The sequence below is a fragment of the Peromyscus eremicus genome, chromosome 11 (genome assembly GCF_949786415.1).
Source record: "Peromyscus eremicus chromosome 11, PerEre_H2_v1, whole genome shotgun sequence".
Lineage (NCBI taxonomy): Eukaryota > Metazoa > Chordata > Mammalia > Rodentia > Cricetidae > Peromyscus > Peromyscus eremicus.
This window is the reverse complement of record NC_081427.1, coordinates 39,845,501-39,863,809: the sequence shown is the minus strand read 5'-3', so window position 1 is coordinate 39,863,809 and position 18,309 is coordinate 39,845,501. Positions and strand designations below refer to the sequence as shown.

Genomic DNA, 18,309 nt, shown 5'->3' with positions numbered 1-18,309 from the left:
AGAGTGGATTTAGTGGTGTTTGTTTAAAGCATCGACACGTTTGAGCATCTGCCTGATACCTATGAATCTCCTACCCCAAAATGCACAAAGGAACCTATTAGAGTAAAATGCGATTGATGTCAACTTGGGATGAGGGTGTGAGAGGCGAGAAGCCGGCTGCTAGACCGGTTTCTCAGACAGTTGAGCTTCCTGCCGTTATGGCACAGCTTGCTTCTTGGGCAGCTCAGATGGGCGGCCAAGTCTGCGAAGCCCATCTGGCTCCTAGTCAGGCCCCTCCAGTAATTCCGCCACCAGTTCAGTCCAGGCCTGATCAGTTTGTCTTGCTGGCTCTTTCCTCTCTCACAAGCCTCCTGTATAGGAAGTAATTCACAGATCCAGCCAGAGAACTTGACCAGTTCCCAAAGTGGACAGTGCAGATAATTTATTGAATGCATATGTGAATGTTTCCCTTTCTCGCAGCCTAGATAATAATTACTGAATGGATAGTTCAATGTTTTCCCTTCTCAGCAGCCCAGACACCCCCCTACATTTTCTTGAGTTTGAAGATAGAGGAGTTGATGTGTTCATTGGGAAACCCGTTAAAGTTCAATAATTTTCACAAGCGGTCGTCACCAGCAGTGATCAAAATAAGGCTGAGAGAATTACGGTGGGATTGGAGAAAGGGAGAAGAGAGCGGAGAGGGATTAGAGTCCCTTAGAACCAAACGTTTTTGTTTTGTTTTTGTTTTTTTTTTTTCTGAAAACGGATCGAAGGTGAACTCCAAACACCCGCTTCCCTACCCGCCGACCCCGCGCCTCCTGCGGTGGAGACGGCGCTCCGCCGGCCCGCCACTGCTGGCGGCAAAGCTTGGCGCTGCGGCGCGCGCCACCGCCGGGGAGGCTCGGTGCCAGACCGCGGGCAGGAGGGGGCACCCCCACACCCCACGCCGGGGAAGCCCTCCTGGGCTCGACGTCATCGAGGCGCTGGCCTATGGCGGGGCGGAGGTGGGGGTTCCCGCTTGGATTGCCGCCCCGCGGGCTTTTTAAAGGGTACCCTGGGGAATACGCCCCGGGAGCGGTGGGAGGAGCGGGGATGCAGAGGCCGGAGGGGAAGAAGGATCGCCGGCTTGGGGGTGGAGAGGGGGTGGGGATGAGGCTCTAGCGGTCTGGGAAGTCGTGCTTAGCCCTTGCAGGAAGAGGCCAGACTCCAGAACAGCGCACTCACCTGGAGATGGAGTGGAAACTGCAGCGCACCGCCCCGGAGGAGGACCCGGATCGAGGAAGGCTGCTGTGCGTGAGTACCATTCTTTCTGGGGCCCAAGAAAGCCTCTGAATGGGCTTCTTGAGGAAGGTGAAGTTTGTAATACCCGCTTAGGAACAAGAAATGCCATGAAAGTCTACAGCCTAGTTTAAATTTTGTGCTGTGTGAAATTTATACTCTGGAGGTGCCCGGTTGCTTTAGAAAGAGTGAGTGAATGTGGTCCCGCAAGCTCAGGATCCAGAAAAATTTCACACCTCCCCCTTAAGATTTTCCTAAAGAGGCTTCTCCCTTCACGTTCATCTGTTTTCAAAGAAAAATGACATGCGGACGCTCGCCAACGACATGAAGCAGCAGCGAAGTCCAAGTTCCCCCAAGGTGAGTGTTCGGGGCTTGCCCTTCTGTCTTCATTCTGATCTTGAGCAAACTAATTCTTGCCAAAGAAGGCATTTGCAGGAAGTGTAGCGTGGTCTGAAAATGGGAGAATCAAAAACCTTTAACTACAGAATCTACTTGAGACTTACTAACAGATTCTCACAACCGATGGTAGCCATTTATACCCGGCTGGCGGGCGCTTCCTAGCTTCTGTCTCCGCAGAGGATGAAGCGTGGGTGTGTCAGGCAGGCAGTGCATTGCTAGCTGGCTGTTAGACTTCCATCCCAACAGCTTCTAGCTGCACTACCCTCTGCCACACTCAGAAGCATGCAAAGACGTGGAAATGGTGCCATCTGGTGGATAAAGAGGTGTACTCACGACAGGCGGGATGCTGGATCCAATGGAGTATTTCTGCCCTGTAAAGAAAGACCCAACCCAAATCTTGTAGTTTCTCTCTTTTTAAACAGAGTGTCCTTTTGAAAATTATTCTTAATATCTTATGTATATTTCCATGCATGTATATCTGTGCACCAAGTGCGTGCCTGGTGCCGGTCGAGTCCAGAAGAGGGCTTCCTATCCCCTGGAGTTTCAGACGGTTGTGGGCCATCCCGTTGGTGCTGAGAATCGGGTCCTCTGGAAGAGCAGCTAGTGCTTTTAACCACTGAGCCATCCAGCCTCTGTACTTTCTTTAGTAGATGAAAAAGTTAAAGGCTCATATGACTCACATCTCTATTACCATTTACCATGCTTCTCATTATGCCAAATAGCTCACTTTCTTTTAAACATACTTAGTTCAAACTTCACCATTTGAATAGGTTTTTTTTAGACAATCTATACATTTTTCTATATCCAAGCAGTGACACTCACAATTGAATACACAGCTGAACTTTAGAAATCAGTGACTAATGTCACCTATAATGGGAGAAAAATGACATTGAAAAGCCCTTACATTCTTTAGACACTTTAATACTGATCTACCACGCACATTTCCTCAGTTATAATCCCTGCCCAAATTATTTTTTATCTTCCAGATGCTTTACTGCCTAATTCAATTGAACCTTTGTTAATTCATTTTTTCTAAAATAATATCTTTATTTAGAATTTTAATTTGGAAAACCTAAGTATAAGAATTCAGAGTTCTTAGCTAGGTGGTGGCGGCACACGCCTTTAATCCCAGCATTTGGAGGCAGAAGCAGGTGGACTTCGGGGTTCAAGGCCAGCCTGGTCTACAGAGCAAGTTCCAGGACAGCCAGGGCTACACAGAAAAACCCTGTCTCTAAAACAATTTGAGTGCTTAAAAGGTTTTTTTTAAGAAACATGCTTATAGCTTGGAAATATAAACTTTATTTCTTATAGTTTAGGAGAAACAAAACAAGGTTTCTCTATAAATTCTCTTCAGCGTAGCTATTAAGATTAGAGTTCTGGGGTTGGCGAGAAGGCTCAGCTGGTAAAGGCACTTGCTGCTTATCCTAGCCACCTGAGTTTGATGCCAGCATTCACATAGTGGAAGGGGAGACTTGACTCTCTCAAGTTATCCTTTGCTCTCTGTATCCACGCCACCACACTCCAGCAGTTCTGCGGCGGTGTTTTACCTTACCAACTTAGCCTCCGGGACTTCATGGGCTGTGAAAATCAGCACACACTCGCCGGAATCAGGTAGGCAGTGTATTGTTAGCTGGCTGCTTTGGGTCAAGTCAGCAGCCACAGCTACCCTGCCACTTGCTTCCGGACAGAGTCTTCCTGTAACGAAGTGCGCCAGCTTAGCTGTGTGTGACGGGTTGGCAGTGTATTGTTAGCTGGTTGAATATGTGAACGGCACCAGCTAACATACAACTGCTGTCCCATTGCACATACAGTCAACATACGAATGCTATTACATTTATAATTCATGCGTGTGCATGATAACAGTTATTATTATTATTCTTGGGTGACTTAGTTATAGCACAATGGAAAGATTTATAGTAATGAAAGTACTATACTTACTTTTAAAAAATTCAAGTAATAGTTTTGGAGTCCTGCTTGGTAAAGCATTTATAAACTTAGCTGTTTGGTTTTTGAGCACAAGATTTAGAATATAATGGGAAGCCTCGTGTGTCTCCCCCTAAATCTTTGATATTCTTTTGGGGCTGTCAGTTTCTTAATATGGCAATAGAGTGGGTCTCTGTGACCTTGTATGTACACCGTTCGAAGGGAGAAGTGGGCTAGTTTTCAAACAAGCCACGGACTGTGCCATTTTCCTTGGAGTATCTGAAACATTTGGGATCGTTTGGGGGTGGGGGATGGGCTGGTATTTTGGAAGACAACTCAGTTCTCCTATTTTTATGTAAAATACTGCATATTGGTTTACAATAATTGGAAGAAGATGAGCTCTAGTCCATGAAGAGGGAAGAACTGACCACAAATATTATTTCAAACACTTCCACATTCTATGGGAGGCCATCTGACTCACGGAGCAGAGTCAGAGGGTCATATGGTGACCTTGGGTGGATATTTGAGCAAATCACTAGAATTCACTTTGGCGGACTGGCCTATTAGTGACATATAAAAGAAAAATACAATGCTATTTAACTTAGTGGGCCCAAAGTTACTGTTGAAATAATTTTGTGGTTACTATTTAAATTTTAATATATCTCTTGGACATAGGTTAAACAGATACTTTTAATTGATTTCTATGCATTTTACTACTTTCAAATCTCATCCATTTTTTTGGGGGGGTGACCAACATTAATTTTTTTTTTTTTGTTTTTTTTTTGTTTTTCGAGACAGGGTTTCTCTGTGTAGTTTTGCGCCTTTCCTGGAACTCGCTTTGTAGACCAGGCTGGCCTCGAACTCACAGAGATCCACCTGGCTCTGCCTCCCGAGTGCTGGGATTAAAGGCGTGCGCCACCACCGCCCGGCTAAATTCTTTTAAAAAAGAATTTAAACGTATTCTTTGATAATGTCACACATGTACACAATATATTGAGCACATCCAACCAAACCCCCTCTTTCCCACTCCTCTGGGACCTTTCCTAACACATCCCCTTCCACCTCTATGGCTCCTTTAAAAAGGAAACAACATACCGAGTCCAGCTAGAGCTGTTTGCACCCACACGGGTGTGGGACCCTCCATCTGAGCAATCCACTAGCAGCTCCTGCCTCCGAAGAAAAACCACCTGCCTTCTCTCAGTAGCCATCTTTCGCCAATAGCTCCTCAGCTGGGGCGGAGCCTCCCGAGCCCCTCCCCCAGCCATGATTGACAGGTGGCTGGTTTGGTCTTAGGCAGGTCTGGTGTATCTGTTGTGAGCTCATGAATGCAATGACCACACTCGTCCAGAAGACAGTGTTTCTCAGTACTCTTCCTTATCCTCTGGCTTACATCCTTTCTACCTGCCTTTCTATGATGTTCCCTTGTAGGCATTGATTTTTTTATATATGTATGTATGTATTATGTATATATGCACATATATGTATGTATATATAATGTATGTCATGTAAGTGTCCCACTTAGGGCTAAGTACACAACAGTCACTTATTCTCAGTACTTTGACCTATCATGGTTTCATCTTTTTTAAAAAGGTTAAATTTCAGCATGTTTTTTTTCTGTAGTTACTGACCTGTCAATAAAAATAAAATCTATTAAATTTAGAAGGCTTTTCCTGTGTTTTATTTTTAAATTGAAGGGCGAGGACTAAAATCACCCATAGTTGTACTCAGTAAGCATGTCTAGATTGTGGAGTGCTGGGGATGTAACCTAGGCCCTGTACAAGCACATATATTTAAAGCTGTTCTGTAGTTCTATTCCTGAGATGATGAGGAAGGAGGAAAGGAGTGGAGTGAAATCACTGTAAGGTAATGAGATCCGTGAGTAAGGAGAAAAAAGAAGAAATACATTAAAAATATGGTCAGGCATGGCGGTCTGCACCTGCAATCCCAACTCACAGGAGGCGGAGGCAGGTGGCACAGCAGTTTAAGGGCAGCCTTGGTTTGAGGCCAGTCTGCAGTCTGGGTTTTATGAGACTCCCATTTAAACAGACAGACAGACAGACAAAACAAAACAAAACCCCAAAACCAAATCAAATACAAAGAAAAAACCTAAGGGAAAAAGGGCGAACTACTGGATTAAAAAACCCAAGGGATAAAGGGTAACATTCCTGTGGGTGTGGGGTGTGAGGGAAAGGGAGAATACACAGAGCAAGTGAAGGGACCAGCCAATTAAAGGTGGAGAAGGAAGCGACTCTGCGGCCCTGGGAAAGCTCCGTGCTAGTCACAGTGCTGGGGGTGGAACTGTGTCCCATGGCTACTCCATGCTCTCCATGCCCTCGAGGATAATGCCCTAGCAGTGTCTGGGAGGAGGAAGAGTTGGGTGGATTCATCTGTAATAGAATTGTATTGCAAGTCAGTCTGGGGACTAAAGGACAGTGTCCCTTTACCAACTCTATCCAGGCAGGTCATCTTTCTTTCAAAGAAACACTATGAGCATATTTTGTACAGGAATCACTCAGCGCTTCTCTCACACAAGGCAAGACTTGTAAAACAGTTAATATTTGAATATAAAACATAGAATAGTTTTTGGTTTCCTTCTTAGGTTCCCTCTCCCTCTTCCTCCCCTTCTCCTTTTCTCCTCCTCCTTTTCTGCCTCACCTCTTTCCTCCCTCTTCTTTCCCCTTTCTCTCCTGCTCTACCCCTTCCTTTCTTCCTTTTATTATTTTTACTACTATAGTTTCTTACTTGAGGTTATCTGTGGACAGTGCTGTTAGGCCAACAGACTTCACTGTGACCAGGCAACATTTCATAATTCAGAAACTGCACACATGCCCACATTTGTATATACCCTCTCAAAATAGCGTATTTATAATAAAAGCATTTTTGATATGTTTCAGATGTAGACTTTTCTCCTTGGGGAGCCTTATGACGCCTATAACAAGTCTGTTTTTAACGACTTTGGTTTACTGGAGCTATCTCCTGTTGATTGATACAATGATTAAAATTTCAGAAAAGATGCAAGGGAGACACTAAGCCATTGGTTGATTAAAATCAGTTATATGGGAACATTTAGGCTATGAAATCGTGCATCTGCAAGTCAGGATTCCTCTTCTAGAGAGCCTGTTGTTAAACTATATAATACACACACACACACACACACACACACACACACACACACATCAAGCTATATATAGTAAAATTACTCAGTTTTTATATTTATTACTATATACACACACGTTGCAGAGGTGCAGCATTGAGGGAAAATTCGTATTAATAGGTAGTGAGTTTGTATGGAGTATTCCTTTCTACCCTCCAAACAAAACCAGAACAAACTTTAGTCAATGAATTATTCAACTCAGTGAGGGTCCATGCAATCACATCCCTTGGTTTTGTTTTGCATTGAAGAGGATGGCTAACCACCTTTTTACACAACCCCCACATCCTGCCGCAGTCTGCATTTGAGAAGCAGTGCTCCAGTTAAGGGTAAGTGTGACCATTGAGCTGTGAGTAGCAGCACACTAGCAAACAGCTCTTTATTTTCAGGGCTTATCAGCTGATTATTGGGGAATTCTGAATGGACTCTTGAGTTCCTGTCAGGGTCATTCATAGAACGTGCTTTCAGAGCTTTACAAGCCTGCCCTGCCTTCCATAGTGCAAAGGGAGACTGGCCATTGTTGAGGTCATAGGTTGGGTTAGGCAACCAGACCTGGAGACACTCGTGGGAAGAAGCTCGCTATTTTGGAGAGAAGTGGAGACTCGAGGACCATGAAATCACACCCACGGGGGCAGTCAGGGTCTCTCTCTGTTCAGCTCTGTGACCATCCACCTGGTAGTGTGGGGTCCACATTGCCTGTATGCTGCTGGCCCGCTCAGTTCTGCTCACATGCCTGATGTGAGCATGCGCAGCAAATGTCTTGTGCTTTTGGTGGTCCGGGAAGTCACGAGTTGGAGTATATGGCAGCAGTGCTTGGGAAGCAACACTTGGGGGGTGGACCCTGGTCACAATTGTCCCTAGAGACCCAGAATTTAGATTGTTAATAGGCTGTTGGGGTAAAATTACAAAAGACAGACTTCAATAGCTTCTCTTTCGCTGACAATCCAGGTTAATTCCAGTTGCTGCCCTGGTGAGTATGCCATTTGACAGAATTAGGAGGACCGTTTTGTTCCATTTGGGGGCTGATGTTTACAGTAGTTAGTGACTTACCAGAAGTCATGCAGCTGGTGAGATACCCCCGGGTTTGCTGGCACACAAATCTGGCATTCCCAAGGCTATCCCGGCAAGACTTGCCACCTATAATGGGGAGCACATTCCAATCTCTGGTCCAGAGAGCTCACTTAACACACCAGTAGCCATGTGGCTGGAAATACACTTTGAAGCAGAAGACGCCACCGGGAATGAGTGTTGTTTCTCTGAGACTTAGTATAGTGTGGTGGCATTACTGAACTCCCCACGAAGATACCTTCACTTGTCTAAGCAGAGTCAACCACAGGCCACTTACATTGGCCCTTCCTCCATTGCCAAACTGTAAAGGGCTGTATTCACACACGTGAATGTCAGTCCTCAGTGTAATTCTTTGATGCAATGACAAGGCATTTCCTGGGTAGTAGTCCACCTCACCAGCTGGGGGGTCACTTCGTTAGTCACAAGGCTGACAACACATAAAGATCATGGCCATGGGAGAAAAAGGTGCAAATATTTGACAAAAAGGTCCAGGTTTTAGAATTTGAGGACTTATGGTATTGCAATTACCACCTTTGCATTGGAGTTTTGACTCTCTGAAGGTGGTGTTCATGGTTTTGAGTATCAGAGTGACACAGAATTGAATTCTCCCAAATGGCTAATTTAGTCTATTAGCGGCCAAAATCGACCTGTAAGAAGTCAAGTGAAATGATCATATACTTGTGTCCTTTTCCCTATACTTGGCAGTTTTTACTCAAAATTAAAGGCTAACCTCAATTCTAATGTCCTAATTATGTAATACAAATTGATCCTAGAAAAATCACATGGGGGGCTGAAAATGATGCTGTTTTCATATCATTTAGAAGTGATAATTTGGCCAGATTCAATAAAACATTTAAACCTATATTAAAGAAACACCAAATAAAAACCCGTATGTGAAACAAACACATGCAATGATTTGAAAGTCTGCACTTTGCGGGGCTGAGTGGCTCACACTTGTAATCCTAGCACTCAGGAGGCAGAGGCAGGCAGATCTTTGAGTACGAGGCCAGCCTGGTCTACAGAGTGAGTTCCAGGATAGCCAGAGCTACACAGAGAAACCCTGTGTCGAAAAACAAACCAAAAAACCGCTTTCTATTTTGCAATATCCATTTTTATCTTTTATTACATCTGTGTAGCCACTTGGAGTTAGTTACTTCAAAACTGTCACCCACACCGTGTTCTTCATTTCACATAGTGACCTTGGGCATTAGTTTTCCCGTAACGGTCAACCCTAGAGAAAGTTACAACAGGAAACTGAAGCACATTGGTGACTGAGCTTTCTAAATTTTTCCTTCTGGCTAGATGAAGTAATAAACTTCATCATGATTCTTTGGCTACCCCCACTTTTTTCCCTCTTTGGGTAACATTTCTATTTTGGGGACATCCACTGCACCTAAGTAGTGAGTTGGCCTTAAAAAATCTTTTAGGACCTTATTTGTCAGAATCTAAACAGAGGCGGGGTCCTCCAGGGTCGTTCCTGTCCAGTTGTGCTGGACTGGCTACCATCTTCACAGGTCCTCTTTCTTTTTAAGAATCATTTGCCCGATCATTTGCGACACGTGAGGTCTGATGACTTCAAGAGGTTCTTCTGGTCTCCAGAACTTCACAACTTGTCCTTCGGGGTTGACCAGATACTTCCAAAAGTTCCACATTGGCTCCTTCTTGGAAGAATCTAAAATGTTCAGAATATATTTTCATGAACATGACTTGATTCTTTGTCAAGGTTTTCAGTTTCATTACATCTGCATAAGTGACAATATTAGAATCAGAATCTATACTATTAAGAACAAAATAAAACACCCCCACAAAGTAGAGCTCAAGGCCTCAGTAACCAGACTTCAACATTCTTGACTTCACAGATGGCTGTACTGATCTAGAGTCAGACATGAAACCAAGTTATGTATTTAGATTTCTTGATCTAAACATTTTCTTTTTTGTTGTTGTTGTTTTGTTTTGCTTTGTAGCCTAAGCTGGATTTGAACTTGTGACCCTTCTGACTCAGCCTCTTGGGTCCTGGGACTAACAGGTGGGTGAATGCCACCAGGCCCAGTAGGACCCAACAAGTTTAATATTTAGTTCTTAATGTTTGTGTAGCCCAGGCTGGCCTGAAATTCACTACATAGCTTAGGCTAACTTTGAACTCACTACAAAGAAAAAGCTGACACTGAACTCTTAATCCTCCAAGCCTCCACCTTCCCAGGACTGGGATTATAGGTGTTTGCCTCCCTAGCCAGTCTGTTCTCAACATTTTAAAATACAAAATATTCTAAAATTCTTTGGCAATAGGAAGTTGTACAAATTGAATTTTCACATTTAATATAATAATGTTTCAAATATTGTTACTGATTATATAGCTGGAAATGGCAAAGGATTTGAAATGATCATATTTCAAATTTGAGAAATTATGACATTCTTTTGATTAATCTTAATTTATGTAATAAATGTGGATTTTTTTCATTTATGTCATTCTGGATCTGTATCCTTAATATTGATGAATATGAGAAAAAAATATAGTAAGTAGGATTTGGAGAGATGGTTCATTGGTTAAGAGTGTGTACTGGTCTTGCAGCGGACCCCGGTTCGATTCCCAGCAAGCACATGGTGACTCACAACTGTGGGACTCCAGGTGATGTGATGCCCTCTTCTGGCCTCCCTGGGCACCAGGCACACATGTACAGAAACAGACATGCAGGGAAAACACTCATGTCCATAAAAACAAACGTATCTCTTAGAAAAGACACAGCAACTAAAACCAAAATCAAGTCCTCACTCTGTGCCTAGTTCAGTGTTCAAATGGGTTCAGTGATTCAGTGCTCCTGGCACCCCCAAGAGATGGGCATTACTATTGTCAACATTTTGCAGATGAGAAAATGGAGGCCTGAACTTGAGACTGTGTAGCCAGTCAGTGGGAAAGGCAGAGTTGCTACCTGCACCTCCTTCCAGGATCAGGAGACTTGACCTCTGGGTTCTCTTACCTCCCTGTCTAATAATTTCAGGGCGACCTCACACTGGTGCCTTTTTGGTTATGGGAGGTGAGTTGGGTTTCACAAGGTTTTTTTTTTTTTTTTTTTTTTCCTCTCTCTTTAGATTATATTTGGATGTTTAGCTCAAGGATTCCTACTCTGACTTTTCTTCAGTATACCCCGTAACGAAAAGCCACGGGTTCCTGTTCATTGCATTATGCGTGCTTTAAATAGATGTCTATGGCTAGCTTAATTACGGAGGAAGCCTCACATGACTGACTTCTGAAAATAAGCAAGTTATTTTGCTTTGAATTTCAGCAAACCCCCAGTAAACTGACAGGTCAACCTTGAGGATAATGTCTCCAATAAAAAGGCCACCATGAAACTAAACATGAAGAAATACCCAGTTAGTGATGCTCGGCCACAGATATTCATGAAGCTTTGGTAAGGGGTGGGGATACTGCCCCAAAGGCTAGGTAGATGATGGGAGAGCTGAAATACTTAGGGAAAGAAGTCGTGGACATGCCTCACATACAGTCTTCAACACCATGGTTATAAGGAATAAAAATATATCAAGGTAGTGTTCTTTACCATGTAAGAAGTCAAACACACTGATTTCAGGGATGTATAACTTCTAGAAAGTTGCAAAGGATGAGATTCTCAATCTTTGACAGTTTTATGACATTTTTTTCCAGTAAAATATTTTAATTGAAATAGGAACTACGGTCCTATCTATATGTCTTTTCTATATCATGTATATATAACATATGAAATGAAAAGGAATGAACGACATTGAGGCAGGATAGATATTTACCAACAAGAAATCTAAACGCAGGTTCTGCTTCGGGCCCTAAGATCTTAATCTTGTGGAAGATGGGGAATGTGACTCCGTAGGTTTTTCTTGCAAAGGATTCTACCTCCTTGCTGGACCTGGGCTCCGATTCTCCAAACTGATTGCATGGGAAAGCCAAGACGTTGAAGTGATAGGGCCCAAACTCCTTGTGCAGCTCCTTGAGCGTCAAGTAACTTTTGTCGGTGTACCGGCAGTCACTAGCCACGTTTACAACTAGGGAAGCCTCCCGGAAAAAGAAAAAAACCCCACCGGAAAGAGAAGCAAGAGATTAAAAAAAATCCTTCAGGCAGTTAAAATCCTAAACCACTTTGGAGGAATACAACCTCTGATAGACTCCGTCTTTTTAGACAGATCCAACTTTATTAAAAGCCATCACCCAGATGAATGGGCTAAGACTCGGACAGAGTTCTTGTTAGATTACTTAACCAACACTCTTATTAGCGGATCTCACCACAGCCACACAGCATCTTCTAGATCACAGCATCAGGTCTGCACAAAAGGGAAAGCAGCTTTCGAGAAACACAGTCGCTTAGCGGGTTGGAAGTTAAAAGCTCTCAGAACTCTGATAACTAGAAGGACCTCTAACGACACTGCTTTGAAGACAACATTCCAACGTACGACTGTAACGAACCCTCCTCTACCGTGAGAAGAAGTATCGAGGCCGAGGAACAACAGAAATAAAAACCCCAAGACTTACTTTGCCTTTGAACTTTTCCAGAGACACGATCCTTCCTTTGGCATCCTTCACTTCAAAGGAATAGAAGCTGTTGACTCTCGGTTTCAGGAATCTTAACTGCAGGAGAAAAAGCATCACGGTGCACAGAACCATAGACAGCAGGACTGCAAATACCTTGGCTTTGGACCCGGCGCATTTCGGAGGGTAGGCAGCGAAGGGCTCCATTTTGGACGATTCCCGGAGTCTCAGCAGGCTGGAATTCAAGGAGGGGCTGAAACTTGAAACCCGCGGAGCTCCGCGGAGAACCGGAAGGGCTCTCAGTCCCCCTACCCCGGCCGCTAAATAACCGGAGGACCCTTCCCAGAAGAATCAAAGGAAGTCAGAAACGCGGCAACATTTCAACATGTTTGTAATGTGGTTGCAATTTAACAGTTTTTGGTTAGAAAAATCGGCATCCGTTTAGTGGATTCCTAACGCTAAGTAAACGTTCCGCCAGCAGGTGGCGCTCTTGTAACTTGGAAATGAGTGCTTGTGGCGTGTTCAAGGCATCCAGTGTGTTCGGGGAGCCGTGGATTGGTGGAGGGATGTTTAGACTGTAGATTAATGCGGTCTGTTAATATGACGTGTGACCACAAAGAACTTAAAAGCTTGTGTATTTATTAACAAGAAGATGAGGAGTTTGCAATAGAGCAATCTGAAAAGGCCATTTTATTTATTCTGACTTCACCTAGTGAAGGCAATCAGAAGCCAGGTCTTCCTCAAGTGCTCTTAACTGTCCAGGCCCCCAGACAGTCTTTGTAGTCGGTCTTTCTTGTTGGACCTTTTTTGGATCTCTAGCCCCCAAATAATGACACGGAGACATTATTAATTAGAAGCCAGGAGAATACAGCAAAAATAGAAAGTCATAACAGCAAAAGTAACATCCTTTCTCTATCAGAAACTATAGCAGCTTTTTTCTTCATAGTTTTCTCATCACCACTGGCAAGATATATACTTTATAATGTAACCACACACATGCGTGTGCACACACACACACACACATGCACACACAGAGGCACACACATAGACATGCACACACAGGCACACATATGCAGGCACACACACATACACAGGTACACACACATATGAACACACAGGCACACCTATATGCAGGTACATATACACAAGTGTATACACACATCCACACACCCATGCACACATATTCTCATACACACACATACACACACATACCCCCATACACACAAACCTTACCCCACATACATACACATATAACCCCCATATACATACGTATACACATGCATACATAGACACACACACACACACACACACACATCATTGAAAAGTTTCATGAAATAATTCTTTGGACTATTTTGTAATCCTGTCCATGGCACTTTTGAGACAGTGTGGTTCTGATCTATGGTTTTATTACCCATGGATTCCATCTCGTAGATTGGAAAATACTAGGTTCTATGTTAAACCGGCATTTTTACAGGTGAACAGCAGAATTCAGTCCTAAACCCCAAACAATAACTGCAGACCCACACCTCTGCAGACACATTCACTAATTGCTGTGTCTTCCACCTCCACTTTTCTCTTTGGCTATAGCTTGCTACCCAAGGCCCAACTCTGTTCTGATGGAAACCGGAGGCCGCTAAGGGCTGCATATCCCCAGTCACCTTAGAATTTGCCCTGTTTACGTACAGGAAATTCTAAACTGTTTACTTGTGTGTTTCCTGGAAGTCTAGAGTGAGCTTTCTGTCACTCCTGGTGCCTTAGTGGGCCTGTCCCCAGCTTCTGTGGTGTGTGTGAGTGTGTGCGTGCGTGCGTGCGTGCGTGCGTGTGTGCGTGCGCGCATGTATGTGTGTGTGTGTGTGTGTGTGTGTGTGTGTGTGTGTATGTGTATGCATGAGCATGTTTGGGGGTAGTTCAGCAAGGCCTGTAGTTTAGGCTTAATCGTAGGTAAAACCAGCCAGAGAAACCACTTTTCTCTTCCCCTACAGTTGGATAAGAACAGATACAGCAGAGCTGGGCATGGGGGTGCATGCTGGGGACCCTAGCACTGTGGCAGCTGAGGTAGGAGATCATGGTTTTGCCTCCTGTCTGGATTATACAGAGAAAGCTGTCTCAAAAATAAAAATAAGGAAAACAACAACAAAAAAATTAAAAATCAACCAACTACCACTGCCACCACCACCAAAACCCAAACAAACAAGAACGGACATAATAGAAAGAAATGATCATGCAGAAATTATTCCTTTAAAACATATTTCCAGTAAAGAACAAAACGACCCAGAAAGTTGTCAGTCCCTAAGTATGACAGTTTTGCTTTGCTGCAGTCTGGTTGCGTTGTTCAAAGCTCTGCCTTCCATTATGTTCCAGAATTCCTTTGTGCTCAGCCACTCTGGCCTTGCTTTCCAGGTGGGACCCTTGGACCTGTTACATGGCCTTCTTCTAGCTCATCCAAGACCTCCTGACTTAGAATTTTCCTTCTTTGCGGTATGTCCTCGCGATGCATGCACACCAAACTCCAGAGGCTTTCCACTGGAATCTTTTCTGGTTCCAGGAGGGGTGTGTGTCATGTCTCTATGAGTACTCTAGATACTTTATCCAGTTCATCAGGCAATCCAAGGAAATGGCTGGGAACTTAGGTTTTAAAAAGTTAACCCATAGAAGAACTGCTAAACTTGAGATGATCGGCCACACTAGTGGAAGGCCATGAACTGTAGACTGGTGGCTGTGGAGCCCCCATGGGACTGGACTAGGCCCTCTGGATATGGAAGATGGTTGTTTGGCTCGAACTGTTTGGGGGGCACCCAGGCAGGGGGATCGGGATCTGTCCCTGGTCTATGGGCAGGCTTCTGGGAATCCAGTGCCTGTGGTGTAATGCCTTGCAAAGCCTTGGTGCAGTGGGAAGGGGCTTGGACCTGCCTAGGCTCAGTGTGCTGGGCTCTGCTGACTCCCCATGGGAGACCTCTATTTGGGGCATGTGGGGATGTGGGGTGGCTAGGGAAAGAGGGCTGGGGGGTGGGAGGAGGGAGGAGGTGGGATCTGTGGATGGTATGTGGAGTGAGTAGAAAATTTCTTAATAAAGAAAAAATAAAAGATCATATAGGGCATGAAAACCAACAGGAAAAAAAAAAAGAAAGAAGAACTGCTAAACTTTGAAAATTTGAACCGTGAGATTCATCCCCTTGAGACAGGGCTCCAGATTGGTTCCCTCTGTGAGGGGTGTTGATGGGCCACTCCTTAGGGTCTTTTTTACATATAGTGATAGTATTTTGAGGAAATAATTGGTCTAGTTTCTTCTATAGAGACTCACCAATCGACCCAGAGTGGAACAGGTTTGAAAAGGTTAAAATCAAGCTGTTTAAACTTGTTAGTCGCTGTACAAGCCAGCATACTAGACAAGTAAGTAGTCATTTAGATCTGAGGCACATGCTGGTCTTTAAAAAATTTAATTTAGTTAAATGTTACATATCTATCTATCTATCTATCTATCATCTATCATCTATCTATCTATCTATGTTTGTGTGTGTGTGTGTGCGCGCGCGCGCGCGCGCACATGCCTGAGTACCACTGCACATGTGCACAGATCAGATGAAAACTTGTGAGAAATGGCTCTCTGTCTACTATGTGGTTCCTGGGAGTTGAACTCAGATTGTCAGGTTTGGTGGCAGGCACCTTTTACCTCTGAGCCATTTCGTTGGCCCTAGTTTTGTTTTGTTTTTTGAAATGGGATCAAGCCAGGTTGTCCAGACTGGCGTTGAGATTGTGAGCTCTTCCGATCCTCCTGACTCAGCCTCCCACAGAGCTGGAACTACAGGTGGGCACCACCACACCCAGTGAGAACACATTATGATAGCAAGCGCATATTTCTTGTCAACGGCGAACTTGGAGTTTAATGGTCCTTCAGATCTAGGAGGGTCAAACACTGAAAGCGTGTCATATGCATTTCTAGGCAGACCCACTAATAAAACATCCACAACAGTTCAGCAGACTCTTGCCCTGGACAGTGTGGGGTGAACAGAGATTGGCCGGCTTTCTCTGTGCATGAGCCAATATCATTTCTTAGCTACTGGGGATTTGTCACTACTGTACACACATTCTGCCTGTTCTAGACTATTCTCAGACAGCACATGTATCACACTATACAGTTCTTTGCAGAAGGACAATAGTTCAGAAAACCCACCAGCACTCTTTCCACAGGTTAAGGAAGGTTTTCTAAGTGGGGAGGGTTGCTGACGTGACTGTCAGCTGGGGACATGACCGAGTCAACGTGGGGTAAAGTAATTGATGTGGTTAATTGACCACTTCAGTCTTTGCAAAGGATGTGAAAAAGCGCAAGTGGATGGGCCAGCTATGGACGAGCTGGAAAGCAATTACAGAGTTGGGGCACAGGGGATGGAAATTGGAGGCCGCAGGAGCTTGGTCCTAAATAAGTCACCTGCGTCATGCTACATTTTATAGAGAAAATAACCTTTGCTTATGAACTCTGTTCTGCATGCAGTCTTCAGTCTTCATATACACACACAGCACACATACACACCACACACACCCTGTATATACATAAACACCACACACCACACACATACATATACACTATGCATATACATATACACCACACACACCACACACACACACACACACACACACACACACACCACATCCCATACCACACACACACACCACACACACATACATACACACACACCACACACACATACATACACACACCACACACATACACCACACACACACATACCACACACACATACACACACACACAGCACACACACACACACACACACACACACACACACACACACACACACTGCCCACCACACACACATAGGAAGGAGCTAACAAGTCAGCTAAGATCAAAGAACTAGTGAACGCAGCAACTGAGAACAGGGTTTAACACTTTCAGCTTCATAACCAGAATTATTCCATCTGCATGGCACCATTTCTTTGTAATAGTTAAAACACATTTGTTTAGAAGTCAGCATAGGGGTCAAGATCGCTCCAGCAGTCTGGTGAAGGAGTTCTAGTCATCAGGAGACCTTCAGTTTTAGAAGAAGTTACTATAAGGGCTGAAAGAGTCTGGGAGTGTGGAAAAACAAGAAAACACATCCATGTGTCTTGAAGTCACCTGAAAGGAACCACAGGGAGTCTGCAGAGCAGAAAGTCTAGATGAGGCAGGGTCTTCATAAAGGCAGCATTTCCAAACGTGATAGAAGGGTCTTGAGGGATGGATGGAGACTGAGGATGCTTGGCTCCCCAGTAACAGGCATGGGTGACTGAGAACAACATAATTCCTATTGGAAAATGAACAGATAATTTTGATTTAAACATTTAAAAATTGATAGATTAAAAACATAAAATTGTACATATTTATAGGGTACCAAGTGATGTATAATATATATAATATATAATAAGATATAATATATGTAATATATAATATATAATATATAAATGAATATATTATATGACGTTTATTTCGCGTTATACATGTCTATCTCCTAAATATCGTTTGTGGTAAAAAAAAAAAAAATCCGGAATACTTTTTCAAAAAGATTTCCTTTATCAATAGAATACTGACAGCTGCAGTTTGGGTTGTTATTTCCCACCAGAACATGAAGGCTTTGGGAGTTTTAAAATCTTTTATCTTTTGAAAAAGCAGTGTGTGTTCATGATGTATGTTTGTGTAAATCTGTGCCTTGGCATGCTGCATGTGGAGGTGACAGAGCAGCTCTGTGGAACTGTTTCTCTTCTTCCACCTTCCTGGGGGTCCTGGGGATGGAATTCAGGTCCCCAGGCTTGCACAGCACTTGACCCACTGAGTTACCTCGCCAGCTCGAATTTTGGTGTTTATGTCTGTTTTGAAATAGCACTGAGACTCTGATTTCAAAGTGTCCAGTGGTCAGAATGTCACTTCATCAGGTGGGGCTGGGTGTGTGTCAGGACTGTGTTTGGGTGGCATTAGGGCATGCCCAGAGCCATGGGACCATATTTGTTATTT

At 43.9% G+C, this 18,309-nt stretch overlaps 1 protein-coding gene across 2 annotated transcripts; it reads right to left on the bottom strand.

Annotated features, from left to right (window-relative positions):
• Positions 1–8,887: 8,887 nt before the first annotated feature.
• On the bottom strand, positions 8,888–12,781 carry Gpx8 (glutathione peroxidase 8 (putative)). Of its 2 annotated transcripts, XM_059276192.1 has the most exons (3): positions 12,312–12,766; positions 11,576–11,837; positions 8,888–9,470 (listed from the first exon to the last, which is right to left on the bottom strand). In XM_059276192.1, exons 1-3 carry the CDS (start codon positions 12,513–12,515, stop codon positions 9,307–9,309), a joined length of 630 nt encoding a protein of 209 aa, XP_059132175.1. In that variant the 5' UTR covers positions 12,516–12,766; the 3' UTR covers positions 8,888–9,306. The 2 variants fall into 2 exon arrangements, with proteins under 2 accessions (XP_059132175.1, XP_059132176.1); XM_059276193.1 differs by lacking the exon at positions 11,576–11,837 and having other exon boundaries at positions 12,312–12,781.
• Between the last annotated feature and the right edge of the window lie 5,528 nt (positions 12,782–18,309).